The sequence below is a fragment of the Saimiri boliviensis genome, chromosome 7, assembly GCF_048565385.1.
Source record: "Saimiri boliviensis isolate mSaiBol1 chromosome 7, mSaiBol1.pri, whole genome shotgun sequence".
NCBI lineage: Eukaryota > Metazoa > Chordata > Mammalia > Primates > Cebidae > Saimiri > Saimiri boliviensis.
This window is the reverse complement of record NC_133455.1, coordinates 70,720,129-70,736,570: the sequence shown is the minus strand read 5'-3', so window position 1 is coordinate 70,736,570 and position 16,442 is coordinate 70,720,129. Positions and strand designations below refer to the sequence as shown.

Here is a 16,442-nt window from a genome sequence, read left to right as displayed (position 1 = left end):
GAGCAGGGGCTATGTATAAGAGGCCGGGCGTGGTGTCTCAAGCCTGTAATCCCAGCACTTTGGGAGGCCGAGGCGGGTGGATCGCGAGGTCAAGAGATCGAGACCATCCTGGTCAACATGGTGAAACCCCGTCTCTACTAAAAATACAAAAAATTAGCTGGACATGGTGGCATGTGCCTGTAATCCCAGCTACTCAGGAGGCTGAGGCAGGAGAATTGCCTGAACCCAGGAGGCGGAGGTTGCGGTGAGCCGAGATCGCGCTGTTGCACTCCAGCCTGGGTAACAAGAGCGAAACTCCGTCTCAAAAAAAAAAAAAAAAAAAAAAGACTATGTATGAGAGCAGAGACTTACACCTTTTAGGGCAGGTCTAAGAGCAGAGGCTCTCACTTGCCCTTAAAGCTATTTAAGACTTGGAAGGACATTCCCACAACATGGAGATTTTGTATCTTTTTCCCTTCAGAAGTAGTGGTTTCACTCCTTCCCTTATTAGGGAGGAGGCAAGCCCCTTTCCTACATCTGTTATTATTGGCCCTTCGCCCTGCTGAGGTGACGGGCAGGCCTAGGCAGTGCTAATAACTGCCTGGCTTTAGCTCCAATAAACACTCCACAGGCTTCCCCACAAAAGGCCTTATTGGAAGATTGGGAGGGCAGGGGCCAGATTTAAGGAGCTGGAAGGCTAGAAGACAGCCAGCCCGATATGGAATGGAACAGGGATGACCAGCCTTGGTCCTGCTGGGATCTATGACTTTCCTAATCTCCCAAGAGGTAGCTTGTGTAAGATGGATGAATGGGGCCAGCAGTTCTTAACCGGAGCCCAGTTAGTCCGCGGGCCTTCCCCAGCTTTCCTCAACCCCCTGCTTCATTGACCTCGGACTCTGCCTCAGGGCAGAAATCATCAGCACCTCACCTTCCTCTCCTTTACCCTGCTCAGGGAAGAAAGCAGAACCAAACTGAGGGCCAGAGAGCAAGTTTTATTTGGTGAATGCTGACAGCAAACATCATCCGAAAGAGATGAGATGGGAAAGGTGCTGACACAAGAGAGCCTAGGGAGCCTTCAGGCTAGATACAAAATTCACACAGGGAAAGGCACGGACTCTGGGGAGACTGGGAAGGTCCTCAGCCATTCAGCACCATGCGGACGAGTTCTGTGGAAAGCAAAGTTGGGATGAGCCAGAGAACAGGGCTGTGGAGGGGTACGCCAAGGGCCAGGGACGACACGACTGCAAAGGTAGCATAAGAGGGAACATGTCCACAGCAACCAACCCTGGGGTCAGTATGCAGAGGAGCCACCTTGAGTCTGACGGTTCTCCCTGACCCTAGCTCCCCTCCCACCGCTGTTAGTCCCCCACCCCACCCTGAGCAGCAAGAACACAGCAGAGGCAGAAAAGTTCTCAACTACACCTACAGCTACTGTCAGCCACTGGCGGGAAAAGAGGACAGAGTTTCGGGTTAGGGTACCTCCAAGCTGCCCAGCGAGGGAAGGGGAAGGGACTGTTCAGCTATAGCAGCAGAATGGGGCAGGCAACCCATACCCCCTATGCCAGCTACCCATGCTCCCGGGCCAGAAGATCACCCTAAAGCAAGACTGGTTTACAGGCTGGTGAGAGTTCCCAGACACCAGCTCTCAGGGCCCTGTAAGTAAAACCTCAGGGCCCATTCTAGAAGTATGGAGGTACCATACCCCCAGGCTGTCTTCCTCTTTGAGGAATCCCTCCCCTCCCTAGTCAGCTCCATGCAGAAACATGCCAGGAGGAAGTCAGATGGTAGTAGAGTAAGGGCAGGGGATAAAGAGCACAGGTTGGGAAAAAAAGAAACACTGGGGAGATAACTAAAGGAGAGGCTGGGAGGAGCCGTACCCGCCCCATGGGCCCGTCACCCCGACAGGATATGCCTCACAAACGCTGCAGGAAGGAAGAGACATTCATGGTGAAGACAAGACACAGACATGGGGTGAGGGGGTCAGGTGGTAGGGAAACAGACATTCCATTATTTACTTCTCATTCCTTACCCACCCTTTACAACATTACTCCTTCCTTTCCTGTCATACCCGCTTTACCTCCCACTCCTGGGCTAGGCTAGGCAGGGCTGTGCCCCTTGCTTCCTGGCTTTTTGGAGCCGAAGTCCAGGGATAGGGAAAGCCCCAAACACTATACTTGACTTGCCCCATATGCTGCTTCCTCCGAGAAAGCCCATTTCACCCCTTACCTTCGTAGTTGATACAACCATTGCTGTCCTCGTGCCCGGCCACCAGCATCTCTACTTCTTCCTCTGTCATCTTCTCACCTGCAGGGGGAAAGAAACCATTTTTGGAATTGGGTGACAGGGTGACAAGGTATCTCAGGGTGCTGTCTCAGCTCAAGGACAAGGACACAGAACCTTACCCAGTGTGACAAGAACATGCCGGATTTCAGCACCCATGACGGTGCCATTTCCTTCTTTGTCAAAAACCCGAAGTCCTTCGACATAATCCTCATAGGTGCCCTGGTCCTTGTTCTTGGCCACTGTCTGCAGCATGGGCAGAAAGTGCTCAAAGTCCAGCACCTTCACATTCATCTCTGCCATAAAGGAGGTGGAAGTGTCAGGCCAGAGAAGTGACACAAGTTCTCTGGACAGGGGATTATGGAGACCTCAACTGAACAGAGATGACTCCCCGCTAAAAGCAAGGAAATTCATCGGATTTGTTAATCCAGACTTGCTTGAGTTTGGGGCCTTTGAAGATAAAGGGAAAAGCTCTTAGCTGAAGAACTGGGCCCACCACCACACGGAGGAGTTGTTCTTGAGGCCCCTCACCATCACTCTTGGGGTTCCCCAGGACTTTGAGCACCTCGGCGTTGGTGGGGTTCTGGCCCAGGGCCCTCATCACATCCCCACACTGGCTGTACAGGATCTTGCCATCACCTGTTCGGTCAAACAGCTGGAAGGCCTCCTTGAACTCTAAGGATTCAGATGAATGTCAATACAGGATTTCAGGGTTAGCCCAAACCGTACCTCGGAGCTCTGCTGCCCATTCAACTTTGATCATGCTGAGGAAACCAGATATCTGTACCAAACTGTACACCAAAGTCTACTTAAGAGAGATCTATTTCTCTTCCTCCCAACTCAGGTGTCCTATATAGAGCCTGCCTCCCCGCTTTGGCAGCCTGGTAACATCCATTTACACACACCGCCTCTGCCTCCAGCAGGCCCGCCAATCTCCGCTGCTGCTGCTGCTGCTGCTACACTTCATGGCAGGAATTTGCCACCACCCAGTCTCAGTCCTGTCCTTATAAGGAAGCGGGAGCAGCAGCCTGGGACTAGGGTCATCCCAAACTGCCACTTCCCAGCCCTCCAGTACAAAGAGAAATTCCAGAGAGTAGCCCTACAAAGTCATATCCTTAGCAAACTACCCTGTCCTGTCCCCATCTGCACAGAGTATCAGGTCACTGCTCTACAATCTTTACAAGTCCAAGTTGGGAGGGCGGGGACAGTTATCACAGGACGAGAAAAGACGCAGAAGTAGCTGATTAAGGGACAAAGGAGCACAGGCAGCTTTATACACCCTCCCCAAGCCCCACACACGGCAGGCATTAGGTGACCAAGTTTTTTCACATACCCACACCACCTAAAAACTCACCCAGTGCTTGGGACTCAGATCTAGAGTGGAAGGGGAGGGAGGAAGATAGTGAGAAAAGGAAATGGAGGATCCAGAAGAAGAGAAAATAATCCAGGGAGTAATTTCATGGGGGTGCTGACGAGATGACAGGTTAGGATTAGAGGATAGGTGCTGGGGGGAATGTCCCTCTCCCTAAGGGTGACCTCGGTATGGATCAGAGATTACCTACCTGCGGTCTGGTCTTCGGTGAAGTCACACTGCTCAGAGAAGAGAAGAATGGTCAGCAGCTGAACGCCAATCCCCCGAGTTTGTATCCCAGCCCCACAAACTCTGACCCACAAGTTCCTGTTTCAGGCTGCAGACTCGCTTTCCCGCAGGACAGAGCCCCGGGCTTTCCAACCTCACCTCCAACCTTTCGGGTCCTCAGGTTCCCTTTGCCTCCTACCACTGCCTTCTCCTCGCCCCCCACCCGTTTCTTCCCGCCTCTCGCCCCCAATCCTGCCCATCTCCCAGGCCCTGGGCCCCACCATCTTGACTGCTCAGCTCTGCGGGACCTTTTCCTGCAGTAATGGCTCCGACTCTCGGCCCAACCCTAGTCTTAGTACGTCCCAGTGACGTCACCCGCAGCGGATTCAGCCAATAGGAATCGTGTTCTGGGTTTATACAGACGATTGCTACATTAGTAATGACGTAGGCGGGACCTGCTGTTCCTTTCTCCAGCCTACCTGGGCTCGGAAACTAGGGTAGAGGGTAGGGGTCGGGATGGGGTGCAATGAATCTGCGCCTCCCAACAGGAAGATCAGAGGATCGGAAGAGGAGAGAGCCTTCCCTTCCCTCCCTCTCCTCCTAGCACCCTCCCGCTCCTCCTAGTACCCTCCCCGTTTCCCCCGCTCCCCACACCAGGAAGAAAACAGCAGTCTGAAACCAAGGGAGGAACCGAGTCTTTATTTTGAAACAATAGGTGGCCTCCTGGTGGCTGGAACGTGCTTCTGCCTGCGGGGCCCAGTATTCGGGCCCCACTGATCTGTGGAAAAAAACGAAAAGTTGCCAAGCGTGGAGCTCGCGCAGGAACCGTACAGCAGAACGCACTCCGCTGCTTTTCTATGCTGGCTGTGAGAAGGGCAGGAGACTTGGCTCTTAGGGCGGGTTGAAAGGATGGGAGGGCCCTACCTGCAGCACTCAGACGCTTAGGATGTGTTTCAGGAAGGCTGCAGAGAGAGGAAGCAAGAGGGGCTTCAGAAGCAGGCTTTTGGATAATACATCTGAGTCTAGGTAGTCCAGGGGTGCCCCCGCCCACACGCGGCCAGACGCCGGGCTCCCCTCCTCCCCCGGCCCCGCTCCCACTCCTTTTGGCCCCTCACCCTCGTAGTTGATGCAGCCGTTGCTGTCCTCATGTCCTGCCAGAACAGTCTCCACCTCCTCCTCAGTCATCTTCTCTCCTGAATCCCAGACAGCGTCTAAGCCCCTGCTTTCCCTCCTTCACCCACCCAGGCCACGCTCTTTTTTTTTTATTTTTTATTTTTGAGATGGAGTTTCTCTTGCTGCCCAGGCTGGCACGCAGTGGGGCGATCTCGGCTCACTGCCTCCTCCTCCTCCCCAATTCAAGCGATTCTCCCTGCCTTAGCCTCCAGAGTAGCTGGAATTACAGGTGCTCACCACCATGCCCGACTCATCTTTTATATTTTTAGTAGAGACAGGATTTAGCCATGTTGGGCAGGCTGGTCTCTAACTCTTGACCTCAGGTGATCCGCCCACCTTGGCCTCCCAAAATGCTGGGATTACAGGCATGAGCCACCACGCCCAGCTTTTTGCGACGTGGTTTTGCTCTTGTTAGCCACGCTGGAGTGCAATGGCGCGATCTCAGCTCACCGCAACCTCCGCCTCCTGGGTTCAGGCAATTCTCCTGCCTCAGCCTCCTGAGTAGCTGGGATTACAGGCACATGCCACCATGCCCAGCTAATTCTTTGTATTTTTAGTAGAGACGGGGTTTCACCATGTTGACCAGGATGGTCTCGATCTCTTGACCTCGTGATCCAACCGCCTCGGCCTCCCAAAGTGCTGGGATTACAGGTGTGAGCCACCGCGCCCGGCCTTTCCATCTATTTTTATATATAATATGAACATAACAATTGTAATCTTTTTTTTTTTTTTTTCCGAGACAGGTTCTCCCTCTGTCACCCAGGCTGGAGTGCAGTGATGTCATCATGGCTTACTGCAACCTCCACCCCCTGGGCTCCAGCGATTCACCTCAGCTTTCCAAGTAGCTGGGACTACAAGCACCACCATACCTGGCTACTTTTAAAAATTTTTTTGTAGAGGTACGGTTTTGCCAAGTTGCCCAGGCTGGTCTCAAACTCCTGAGCTCAAATGATCTACCTACCTTGGCCTCCCAAAATGCTGAGATTACAGGTGTGAGCCACCATGCCTGGTCTTGTAATTTTTTTTTTTTTTTTTTTGGAGACAGAGTTTCAGTTTGTTGCCCAGACTGGAGTACAATGGCACAATCTTGGCTTACTGCAACCTCTGCCTCCCAGGCTCAAGCGATTCTCCTGCCTCAGCCTTCTGAGTAGCTAGGATTACAGGTGTGTGCCAGCACACCTGGCTAATTTTGTATTTTTAGTAGCGACGGGGTTTCACCATGTTGGTCAGGCTGGTCTCGAACTCCCGACCCCAGGTGATCTGCCCATCTGAGCCTCCCAAAGTGCTGGAATTACAGGTGTGAGCCACTGCACCTGGCGGTAATTTTTTTTTTTTTTTTTTTTTTTTGAGACAGAGTTTTCGCTCGTTACCCAGGCTGGAGTGCAATGGCGCGATCTTGGCTCACCGCAACCTCCGCCTCCTGGGTTCAGGCAATTCTCCTGCCTCAGCCTCCTGAGTAGCTGGGATTACAGGCACACACCACCATGCCCAGCTAATTTTTTGTATTTTTTTTAGTAGAGACGGGGTTTCACCATGTTGACCAGGATGGTCTCGATCTCTCGACCTCGTGATCCACCCGCCTCAGCCTCCCAAAGTGCTGGGATTACAGGCTTGAGCCACCGCGCCCGGCTTAATTCTTTTTTTTTAAATAGAGATAGAATCTCACTATGTTGCCCAGGCTAGTCTCAAACTCCTAGGCTCAAGCGATCCTCCCACCTTGGCTCCGCTCTTTTCTTTTTTTTTTTTTTTTTTGAGTCTTGCTCTATTGCCCAGGCTGGAGTACAGTGGTGCCGTCTTGGCTCACTGCAACTTCTGCCTCCCCTGTTCAAGTGATTCCCCTGCCTCAGCCTCCTGAGTAGCTGGGATTACAGGTGCCTGACAACATGCCTGGCTAATTTTTGTGTTTTTAGTAGATGGGGTTTCACCATGCTGGCCAGGCTGGTCTCGAACTACTGACCTCAAGTGATCTGCCCACCTTGAGGTCAGTAGTTGGCCTCCCAAAGTGCTGGGATTACTGGCTTGAGCCACCAGACTGCCCAGCATTTTTTTTTTTTTTTTTGAGACAGGTCTTGTTCTGTCACCCCGGCTGGTGTGTAGTGGCACAATCTTGGCTCACACAACCTCCAAGTCCTGGGTTCTAGAAATTCTGCTGACTTGGCCTCCTGGGTAGCTGAGACTACAGGAACCTGCCACCATACCTGGCTAATTTTTGTATTATTAGTAGAGACGGGGTTTCACCATGTTGCCCAGGCTGGTCTCGAACTCCTGAGCTCTGGTGATCCACCCACCTTGGCCTCCCAAAGTGCTGGGATTACAGGTGTGAGGCACTGCACCTGGCCAGGCCATGCTCTTTAGAGTGGTACCTCTTCTTCTCCCACCTTGGAAACTTCCCATGGCCTCAGTCCTCAAGGGAATCCTCCCCTGGTCATGGATGCCTCTTGCTTTCTATTTCACCTTAGTACTGGTGAAAGTAGTGACCAACAAGGGAGCAATCCCAGGAAGTTAAGAGACTTGTGCCAGAACACACAACCCACACATCTCTCCCTACATGAAAATTCACGATTCCTGCTTCATCCCCTTTCCTCTTCCCTCTGGAAGGTACTCTGCCCTCTGGAGAAGCAAGTCCTTCAGATTCTGCCCCCATAGCTCTGACCTTCTCAGTCTCCTGCTCACAACCTGCAGGACAGTAATCCCCTTGCTGGCTCTGCTTATCTGGCCAGCCTTCTTTCTGGTCCACCCCATCCCCCTCTGTACTCTAAAGGAGTTCTGGTCTCCTTGGCCTGCCTCACCGAGGGTGGTGAGGACATGTCTGAGCTCTGCTCCCATGACTTTGCCGTTCCCCTCCTTGTCAAACACACGAAGCCCCTCCAAGTAGTCCTCATATGTGCCTTGGTCCCGGTTCTTGGCCACCGCCTGGAGCATGGGCAGGAAAGTCTCAAAGTCCACACGCCGGGACTTCAGCTCTGGAGGTTGGAGAGAGGTGAAGGAGAGGTCACTGCAGTATCATGTAGGACCCAGTTCCCAACCCTACCACAATGCTTTCGTCCTGTTCAGCATTCAGGATATTTTCCTGCTCCTATGTTTGACAGTTTCTGAAGTCCTGAGGCCCACCTCATTCTTTGTGACCAACATCCCACTGCTGAAAACTAAAAACCCGATTTGTTCCAAGAGTCCCCTCACCATCACTCTTGGGGTTTCCCAGGATCTTGAGCACCTCAGCGTTGGTGGGGTTCTGGCCCAGGGCCCTCATCACGTCCCCACACTGGCTGTACAGGATCTTGCCATCCCCCACTCGGTCAAACAGCTCAAAGGCCTCCTTGAACTCTAAGGTATAAGGAGGAGTCAGTGTAGACACAGACTAGGGGTTCCCATCACCCCCAGACAGAAGGGAATTTCATAAACTATATGAACAGAATGAGGGCGGAAAAGAAGAGTAGTATGGGAGGTTTTAAGGTCAGGACTGGGGTTAGGGGAATAGAAAGAGAATCTGACCAGGGGATTGGGGACTGGACAGTGGGCTTAGGAGACCAGCTTCTCCTCACCCTCCAGTTGGTCCTTGTTAAACTCGATCTGTGGAAGAAAAAAGCAGGTGGGGAGAGATGACAGAGTTTATTCAATCCCTCTCCAACACTCCTCCCAACCAACTGGCAGCCACTTCTGGGGAGGGGCCCAAAGGGACCAGGCTGGAAGCCCAGCCACTTCAGTCCCATTCCCAGCTCTGGGCCTTGGGAGAATCCCAAGAAGAGGAATTATAGGGGGGAGGGTTTCCTGGGAACAGGGTTAATCCCATGCCACCTGTTCCCCTCCCTCCACTGCCCTGAGCCCTGCATCCCTCACATAACTGGGGGCTGAACAAAGGCTAAATTTACCCCTGGCCCCCAGCTGTGATTGTCTAACAAGTCTGTCCTCTTCAGCCTCCCCTCCTGGAGTTCAGAGCTGCAGGCCTTTTGAGTTGAACTACCAGGCAGCAGGCAACAGCTCTCTTCCCTTCACCTTGAAACTCATCAGAACCCAGATGTTCCCCATCTCGGAGTCCCTGCCTCCAGCAGGGGGTAAATGAGTGTGTATGTGCCGTACACACATGTTTACAGGTTAGAGGGAGAGAACAGAAAAGACAACAGCAGCGTCATAACCCTGGATGCTTCCAAATGAGGGACTAAGGGGAACCCCCAATCTCATTCCAGGGCTCATGATCCCCTACATTCTAGATAACCCCTAATCCCCTAGGCTGTATCCCACCCTCCAATTCTATCTTCACTTTCCAGGGACTCACCACCACTTTGGAGAGATCGACTGGAGGCTCCTGGGTTTTCTGAGGGGCCTGGGGGACAGCTGGCTCAGCTTTGGGTTTGGCTGGAGGAGCCCCTGCTGCTGCTGGCTTAGTAGCAGGTTTGGAGATGGAGGGCCCTGCTGGTTTCTTCACGGGAACATCCTTCTTGGGAGGCATGATGTCCGGTGGCCAAAGGACAGTGTGCGGATGGGGGCACCCATCTCTGTTTAAATAGCCAGGGAGTCTGGGATGTCAAGGGGCGGGGGCAGGGGCAGGGAGCCAGTTGGCAGTGGCGAGGGTGAGGTAGAGGAGAGATATAACCGCCTGCCCTCACTCCCCTGGACTCCTATGGTTCAGGACTACTGCCCCAAGGTCTTCTTCCCTGTCCCCTCATCCCCAAAGGCTGGCCAGAAAAGAACAATGTTCCCTTTAGGGGTAGGGGAGGAAGCCAGAGACTGCCCAGAATGAGGGAGTTAACCTCTGGGGTGGGGGTGAGGATAGGATGCTTGCCAGTGGCACTGAGATGGGGGTGAGGCAAAGCAGGTGATCCAGCAGCTTTTGTCTTCTTGAAGGGTGGGGTGAAGGGTAGCAGTCAGGGAGGCTTGTGTGAACCGGAACAAGTTAAATTGTGGTCTGGGAGCAGTGACAAAAACAAGCAGCCCATCCACCCAGCCCCTCCACTGACAGCGGGGGTATTTAACCCTACTCTGATAATAATAATCCCTAATACTTGTAGTCCCTGGGCCCCCACCCAGCTGAGATTTGGAACTATTCCCAGTATAAAGGAAGAACAGTCATAGAAACGGGAGTGTGACATCCTTCGTTGTCTTCTGTGCCCAGTGTTGTTTTAGGGGTAGGAGTAGAGGCAAAGATCAGCTTTAACATCTGCTACCCATGCTTCCAAGGAAGAACCTTCTTCCACAAGCCCACAGCCATTCAAGAGAAACAAAAGGTAGGGCGCTTGCTGAACCTGCAGGGACCCCATGGTGGTACCTGGGGAGAAGGGCGGGCTCTGGGAGACAAAGGGCTTAAATTCCCTAATCCAAGAGGATGTGGGCGTTCCTCTGGCCTCCAGGAGTATTCACCCCACAACCAGGAGGGATAATAAAAGTCCTGACCCAGGGGCCAGGTCACAAACCTTGCTCGGGACCCTGGGGGAGGGTCCAAATGAGGGGCGGTCAAAGTGGGGGGCGTTTGGGAGTGGGGAGGGGTGGCTAGCTACTTTTGTTCTGGATTCCACTTAGGCCCTGGGGTTGATGCTGGGTCTCCCATTCGCAAAATAGCGTCTGAATCTCATTACTGCAAACTGTCCCATTTTTAGAAAATACATCACACACACACGACCCAGACACACACACACACACACACACACACTCACACTCTCACAACCCCCCTCCCTCGCACCCCCCCCGCAAACCTTAAAGAAAGCGGCCCTCCTCAGCCCCGAAAAACTCACCCTGCGGGGTCCGGGTCTGGGGTTGGGGCGGGGGCGGGGCACAGCACGGCTCCCGGCCCTGAAGGGTTAATTTTGGCGGCCGCGGAGCATGCCGGGAGTCGTAGTCCCCTGCGCGCCCGCGGGCTCACGGGATACGCCGCGCTGGAGATTGCAGCTGACACGAGGGCGGTGGCTTCCGGCCGACGGCGGCGGTTGGTGACTCAGTGTCTTTCCAGCGCGCTTTTTGTCCCGGAACTGAAAGGCAATGAGCAATTTCCAATTTACCCCTACCCTAAAACCCTGCGGGGCCCCTGGGATGTCCCTCCTACTTATCCCTGGCGGACTCCTCGTCTCACGGGGGCTTGGATGTTTTCCTGGATCTACTGTTGAAAGAACTCAGAACCAGGGGAAAGGTTGAGGCTGCAGTAGGCAGGGTCGCGGTCAGATAGCTGGAAGCACTTACGGCCCCGGGGAGAGCGGCTGCGGTCTCTCTCGCTTCCTCTCGCGGTTTGGTAGAAAAAAAGGCTACAGAGAAGTTTGTTTGTTTTTAATGAGCTGGTTGCTGAAGCAAATGTTAAAGTTTGCAATTAACGCCAGTCACCTGCCCCAGCCTTCTGATTGAGGCTTCCATTCAGCAGCCGCATATGCGCCATCCTCCCGGTCTTCATAGGTTTCTGAGCGGAGGGATGGGCTTTCCAGCCCTACTTTCTGAGACACTTCTGCTCAGCATTGGAGTTCACTGGTTACCCTAGGCGTTGATGAGAGGATGGGAACCGGCCCGGCCGGGCCCAACTTCACTCACTGGATCAGCAAATACCCTGGCGGTGCACCTGGTGTTGGAGGCTGGGGCTGCACGGTCGTGTGACGATTAGAGTAGAAAACCCGCTCGAGGGCAGGGTGGTGAGGCACGGGTGAACTTTATGGGCAGTAAGTGAGGTTCACTGGTTGGGGAAAAGTTTATTGTAAAAATAGAAATGAATTGTACGACAGAAATAACGATGGCAGTAAGTTAGCAACCATTTCTGGAGGCCACCATAGATCCAATACCAATGAAGGGGCTAAATTATCTCAGAGGCAGCACAGAGGGTGCTCAAGTGCTTGGGGCTCAGATTTGAATCCGGGTTATGCCAGGTGCTGGTTAGTGACCCTCAGCAGGTTATCTCTCCTGGGCCTCAGTCCCTCATCTGTAAAATAACGATACTTACCTCATAGGGCTCTTAGGAGGATTCGAAGTATGATACTGGTAAAGTAGGGCCGGGCGCGGTGGCTCGTGCCTATTATTCCCAGCACTTTGGGGGGGCGAGACAGGTGGCTCACCTGAGGTCAGGCGTTCGAGACCAGACTGGCCAACAGGGTGATACCCCGTCTCTACTAAAAATACAAGAAAATTAGCTGGACGTGGTGGCGGGCACCTGTAATCCCAGCTACTTGGGAGGCAGAGGCAGGAGAATCACTCGAACCCAGGTGGCAGAAGTTGCTGTGAGCCTAGATCCCTCCACTGCACTGGGGCCTGGATGACAGAGTGACAGAGCGAGACTCTGTCTTTAAAAAAAAAAAAAGGTTGGAAAATAGAATAGGCCTGGCACAGCATAAGTGCTGTATAAGTGTTTGTTAAATAACTTTCCTTTAATCTTCCCAAGTATGAGGTCGCTGGTATTTTCCCCATTTTACATCAGTGAAGGAAGGATCAATAGGTGTCATGAAGAGACGGAGAGGAAGAAGGAATACATCTTTTGAGTGTTTGGTTATAAGACTGGGAAAGGGCCACATTATAGATGCCTTTGTGTGGCTTTCATCACTTTCGCAGACGTTGGTTTCAAACATACAGCTCTTCTAATTTTTTTTTCTTTCTTTTTCTCACTTGTGGCATTTTGCCAAGTATGAGTGGTATGGCATCAGCTGACTTTCCTTCTTTCTTTCTTTCTTTTTTTTTTTTTTTTTTTTTTTTTGAGATGGAGTTTCGCTCTTGTTGCCCAGGCTGGAGTGCAATGCCGCGATCTCAGCTCACCGCAACCTCCGCCTCCTGGGTTCAGGCAATTCTCCTGCCTCAGCCTCCTGAGTAGCTGGGATTACAGGCACGCACCACCATGCCCAGCTAATTTTCAGTATTTTTAGTAGAGAAGGGGTTTCACCATATTGACCAGGATGGTCTCGATCTCTTGACCTTGTGATCCACCCGCCTCGGCCTCCCAAAGTGCTGGGATCACAGGCTTGAGCCACCGCGCCCGGCCTCTTTTTTTTTTTTTTGAAATGGAGTCTCACTCTGTCACCTAGGCTGGAGTGCAGTGGTATGATCTCATCTCACTGCAACCTCTGTCTCCTGGGTTCAAGCGATACTCCTGCCCCAGCCTCCTGAGTAGCTGGGACTATAGGCTCGAGCCACCACGCCTAACTAGTTTTTGTATTTTTAGTAGAGATGGGGTTTCAACATATTGGCTAGGCTAGTCTTGAACCTCTGACCTTGTGATCTGCCCGCCTCAGCCTCCTAAAGTGTTGGGATTACAGGCGTGAGCCACGGTGCCTGGCCAGCATCAGCTGACTTCATAGCTTTTTTTTTTTTTTTTGAGATGGAGTCTTGCTCTGTCGCTCAGACTGGAGTGCAGTGGTGCAATCTCAGCTTACTGCAGCCTCCACCTCCCAAGTTCAAGCGATTCTCCTGCCTCAGCCATCCAAGTAGCTGGGACTACAGGCACATGCCACCACACCTGGCTAATTTTTTGGTATTTTTAGTACAGTCGGAGTTTCACTTTGTTAGCCAGGATGGTCTCCATCTCCTGACCTGGGGATCCGCCCACCTCAGCCTCCCAAACTGCTGGGATTACAGGTGTGAACCACTGCACCCGACCAACTTTCTAGCATTTTCTATAGAGAAGCAGTACAGGAAAAAAACATTAAGACCCTTGGAGAGATTGGAAGGCTGTCCTACATTTTCTCTGCCATCCCTGTTCTTTTAATCATAAGTAACAAACTGGGCCGGGCGCGGTGGCTCAAGCCTGTAATCCCAGCACTTTGGGAGGCCGAGGCGGGTGGATCACGAGGTCAAGAGATCGAGACCATCCTGGTCAACATCGTGAAACCCCGTCTCTACTAAAAATACAAAACATTAGCTGGGCATGGTGGCGTGTGCCTGTAATCCCAGCTACTCAGGAGGCTGAGGCAGGAGAATTGCTTGAACCCAGGAGGCGGAGGTTGCGGTGAGCCGAGATGGCGCCATTGCACTCCAGCCTGGGTAACAAGAGCGAAACTCCGTCTCAAAAAATAAATAAATAAATAAATAAATAAATAAATAAATAACAAGGCCGGGCGCGGTGGCTCACGCCTGTAATCCCAGCACTTTGGGAGGCCGAGGCGGGTGGATCACAAGGTCGAGAGATCGAGACCAACCTGGTCAACATGGTGAAACCCCGTCTCTACTAAAAATACAAAAAATTAGCTGGGCATGGTGGCGCGTGCCTATAATCCCAGCTACTCAGGAGGCTGAGGCAGGAGAATCACTTGAACCTGGGAGGCAGAAGCTGCAGTGAGCCAAGATTGTGCCATTGCGCTCCAGCCTGGGCAACGAGCAAAACTCTGTCTCAAAAAAAAAAAAAAAAAATTTACCCATCAATTGGCAAGATTTTTAAAACTTATAAAAATCAGGGTTGGCCGGGCGCGGTGGCTCAAGCTTGTAATCCCAGCACTTTGGGAGGCCGAGGCGGGTGGATCACGAGGTCAAGAGATCGAGACCATCCCGGTCAACAAGGTGAAACCCCATCTCTACTAAAAATACAAAAATTAGCTGGGCATGGTGGCGCATGCCTGTAGTCCCAGCTACTCAGGAGGCTGAGGCAGGAGCATTTTAGGAGGCAGAGGTTGCAGTGAGCCGAGATCGCGCCATTGCACTCCAGCCTGGGCAACAAGAGCGAAACTCCGTCTCAAAAAAAAAAAAAAAAAAGAGATCGAGACCATCCTGGCCAACATGGTGAAACCCCGTCTCTACTAAAAATACAAAAAATTAGCTGGGCATCGTGGTGCGTGCCTGTAATCCCAGCTACTCAGGCTGAGGCAGGAGAATTGCCTGAACCCAGGAGGCAGAGGTTGCGGTGAGCCGAGACCGTGCCATTGCACTCCAGCCTGGATAACAAGAGCGAAACTCCGTCTCAAAAAAAAAAAAAAAAAAAAAAAGGCTGCTGCAGTTCCAGACATCTTATCCTCATACCAGTGATGTAAGCAGAAAGGAAGGGGCATTGAGGCGTTTCTTCTTTAGATGCTTCCTCTTACATCTTGTTGACCGAAGCTGGGTCAGGGTCATTCTAAGTTGCAAGGGAGGCTGGGAAAGTGACTGTTCAGCAAAGGGGACCTTGATTAATTTCTTGGGGCTGGCACACTGCCACCAGGGACATTCTGGGATTCTGTATGTAGGGGAGAGGGGAAATGGCTGTTGGGTAGACAACTGTGTTACCACACCTAGTTAAGTATAGTACATTGTTTGGTCCAATGAAACCACATTCCAAAAGGATAGCATTTGCAAACATCAGTGATAGCATAACCATATGCAGTCATATCTTTCTCTGGAAAAGGTATACAGTGTATGTGTCAAAAGTCAGCTGTTTGAGAAATGACAGAAGTATATTTAATTTATGTGATTAATGACTCTTAAAATGTGTTCCATCTCATATATAAAAGTGCAACTGGGCCAGGCAAGGTGGTTCATGCCTGTAATACCAGCACTTTGGGAGGTCAAGGCGGGCAGATCATGAGGTCAGGAGATCGAGACCGTCCTGGCTAACACGGTGAAACGCCATCTCTACTAAAAATACAAAAAAAATTAGCCAAGCTTGGTGGCATATGCCTGTAGTCTTAGCTACTTGGGAGGTTGAGGCAGGAGAATCGCTTGAACCCAGGAGGTGGAGATTGCAGTGAGCCAAGATCGTTTCACTGCACTCCAACCTGGGCAACAAAGTGAGACTCTTATCTCCAAAAAAAAAAAAAAAAAGTGCAATTGTGTTCTATGTCTCATCTTGCATGAATTTAGTTGGGTTTTTCTCTGCAGACATTCTTGGTTGTCATCTTTTTTTTTTTTGGAGGTCACCCAGAGTGGAGTAGAATGGTATAATCCTAGCTCACTGATTTTGAACTCCTGGGCTCAAGCGATCCTTCTGCCTCAGTCTCCTAAGTAGCTGAGACTACAGGTGCATACCACCAAGGCTGGCTAATTTTTTTTTTTAAGGGTAGGGGTTTTCTCTGGATCCTTTGCCTCAGCCAGCCTTCCCAAGTATTGGCATTATAGGTGTGAGCCATCGAAGTTAGCCATCATCTTGTATTTAATATGTAGATTAGTACCTCTTCCCTTATACTTAACTCGAAAAGGTTAGAAACGATTAGGGACCCTTCTGGGATGGGAGAATTTGTGCCATCTCCTCTAGTTTTCTGGAAATGTAATTACTTGCGGTGATAAACTAGTTAAGAATGTTTCTTAAAATCACACATTGCAGCGCTGGGCGCGGTGGCTCAAGCCTGTAATCCCAGCACTTTGGGAGGCCGAGGCGGGTGGATCACGAGGTCAAGAGATCGAGACCATCCTGGTCAACATGGTGAAACCCCGTCTCTACTAAAGGTGCAAAAAGTTAGCTGGGCATGGTGGCGCGTGCCTGTAATCCCAGCTACTCCGGAGGCTGAGGCAGGAGAATTGCCTGAACCCAGGAGGCGGAGGTTGCGGTGAGCCGAGATCGCGCCATTGCACTCCA

General features: G+C 51.8%; 3 protein-coding genes across 7 annotated transcripts; all 3 read right to left on the bottom strand.

Annotated features, from left to right (window-relative positions):
• Window positions 1–951: 951 nt before the first annotated feature.
• On the bottom strand, window positions 952–4,212 carry MYL6 (myosin light chain 6). 4 transcript variants are annotated; one of them, XM_003939314.4, is made up of 7 exons: window positions 4,120–4,207; window positions 3,822–3,849; window positions 2,791–2,934; window positions 2,382–2,555; window positions 2,206–2,283; window positions 1,857–1,901; window positions 952–1,145 (listed from the first exon to the last, which is right to left on the bottom strand). In XM_003939314.4, the coding sequence occupies exons 1-6, from the start codon at window positions 4,120–4,122 to the stop codon at window positions 1,873–1,875; spliced, it is 456 nt and encodes a 151-aa protein (XP_003939363.2). In that variant the 5' UTR covers window positions 4,123–4,207; the 3' UTR covers window positions 952–1,145; window positions 1,857–1,872. The 4 variants fall into 4 exon arrangements, with proteins under 4 accessions (XP_003939363.2, XP_003939364.2, XP_074258841.1 ...); XM_003939315.4 differs by lacking the exon at window positions 1,857–1,901 and having other exon boundaries at window positions 4,120–4,212; XM_074402740.1 differs by lacking the exon at window positions 4,120–4,207.
• Window positions 4,213–4,516: 304 nt separating this feature from the next.
• On the bottom strand, window positions 4,517–10,821 carry MYL6B (myosin light chain 6B). 2 transcript variants are annotated; one of them, XM_003939312.4, is made up of 8 exons: window positions 10,738–10,821; window positions 9,285–9,504; window positions 8,554–8,581; window positions 8,192–8,335; window positions 7,801–7,974; window positions 4,954–5,031; window positions 4,763–4,800; window positions 4,517–4,616 (listed from the first exon to the last, which is right to left on the bottom strand). In XM_003939312.4, the coding sequence occupies exons 2-7, from the start codon at window positions 9,456–9,458 to the stop codon at window positions 4,772–4,774; spliced, it is 627 nt and encodes a 208-aa protein (XP_003939361.1). In that variant the 5' UTR covers window positions 9,459–9,504; window positions 10,738–10,821; the 3' UTR covers window positions 4,517–4,616; window positions 4,763–4,771. The 2 variants fall into 2 exon arrangements, with proteins under 2 accessions (XP_003939361.1, XP_010348258.1); XM_010349956.3 differs by lacking the exon at window positions 10,738–10,821 and adding an exon at window positions 10,699–10,719.
• On the bottom strand, window positions 10,804–11,613 carry LOC141585128 (uncharacterized). Its single transcript, XM_074402742.1, has 3 exons — window positions 11,318–11,613; window positions 11,180–11,241; window positions 10,804–10,971 (listed from the first exon to the last, which is right to left on the bottom strand). The coding sequence occupies exons 1-3, from the start codon at window positions 11,382–11,384 to the stop codon at window positions 10,804–10,806; spliced, it is 297 nt and encodes a 98-aa protein (XP_074258843.1). The 5' UTR covers window positions 11,385–11,613.
• Between the last annotated feature and the right edge of the window lie 4,829 nt (window positions 11,614–16,442).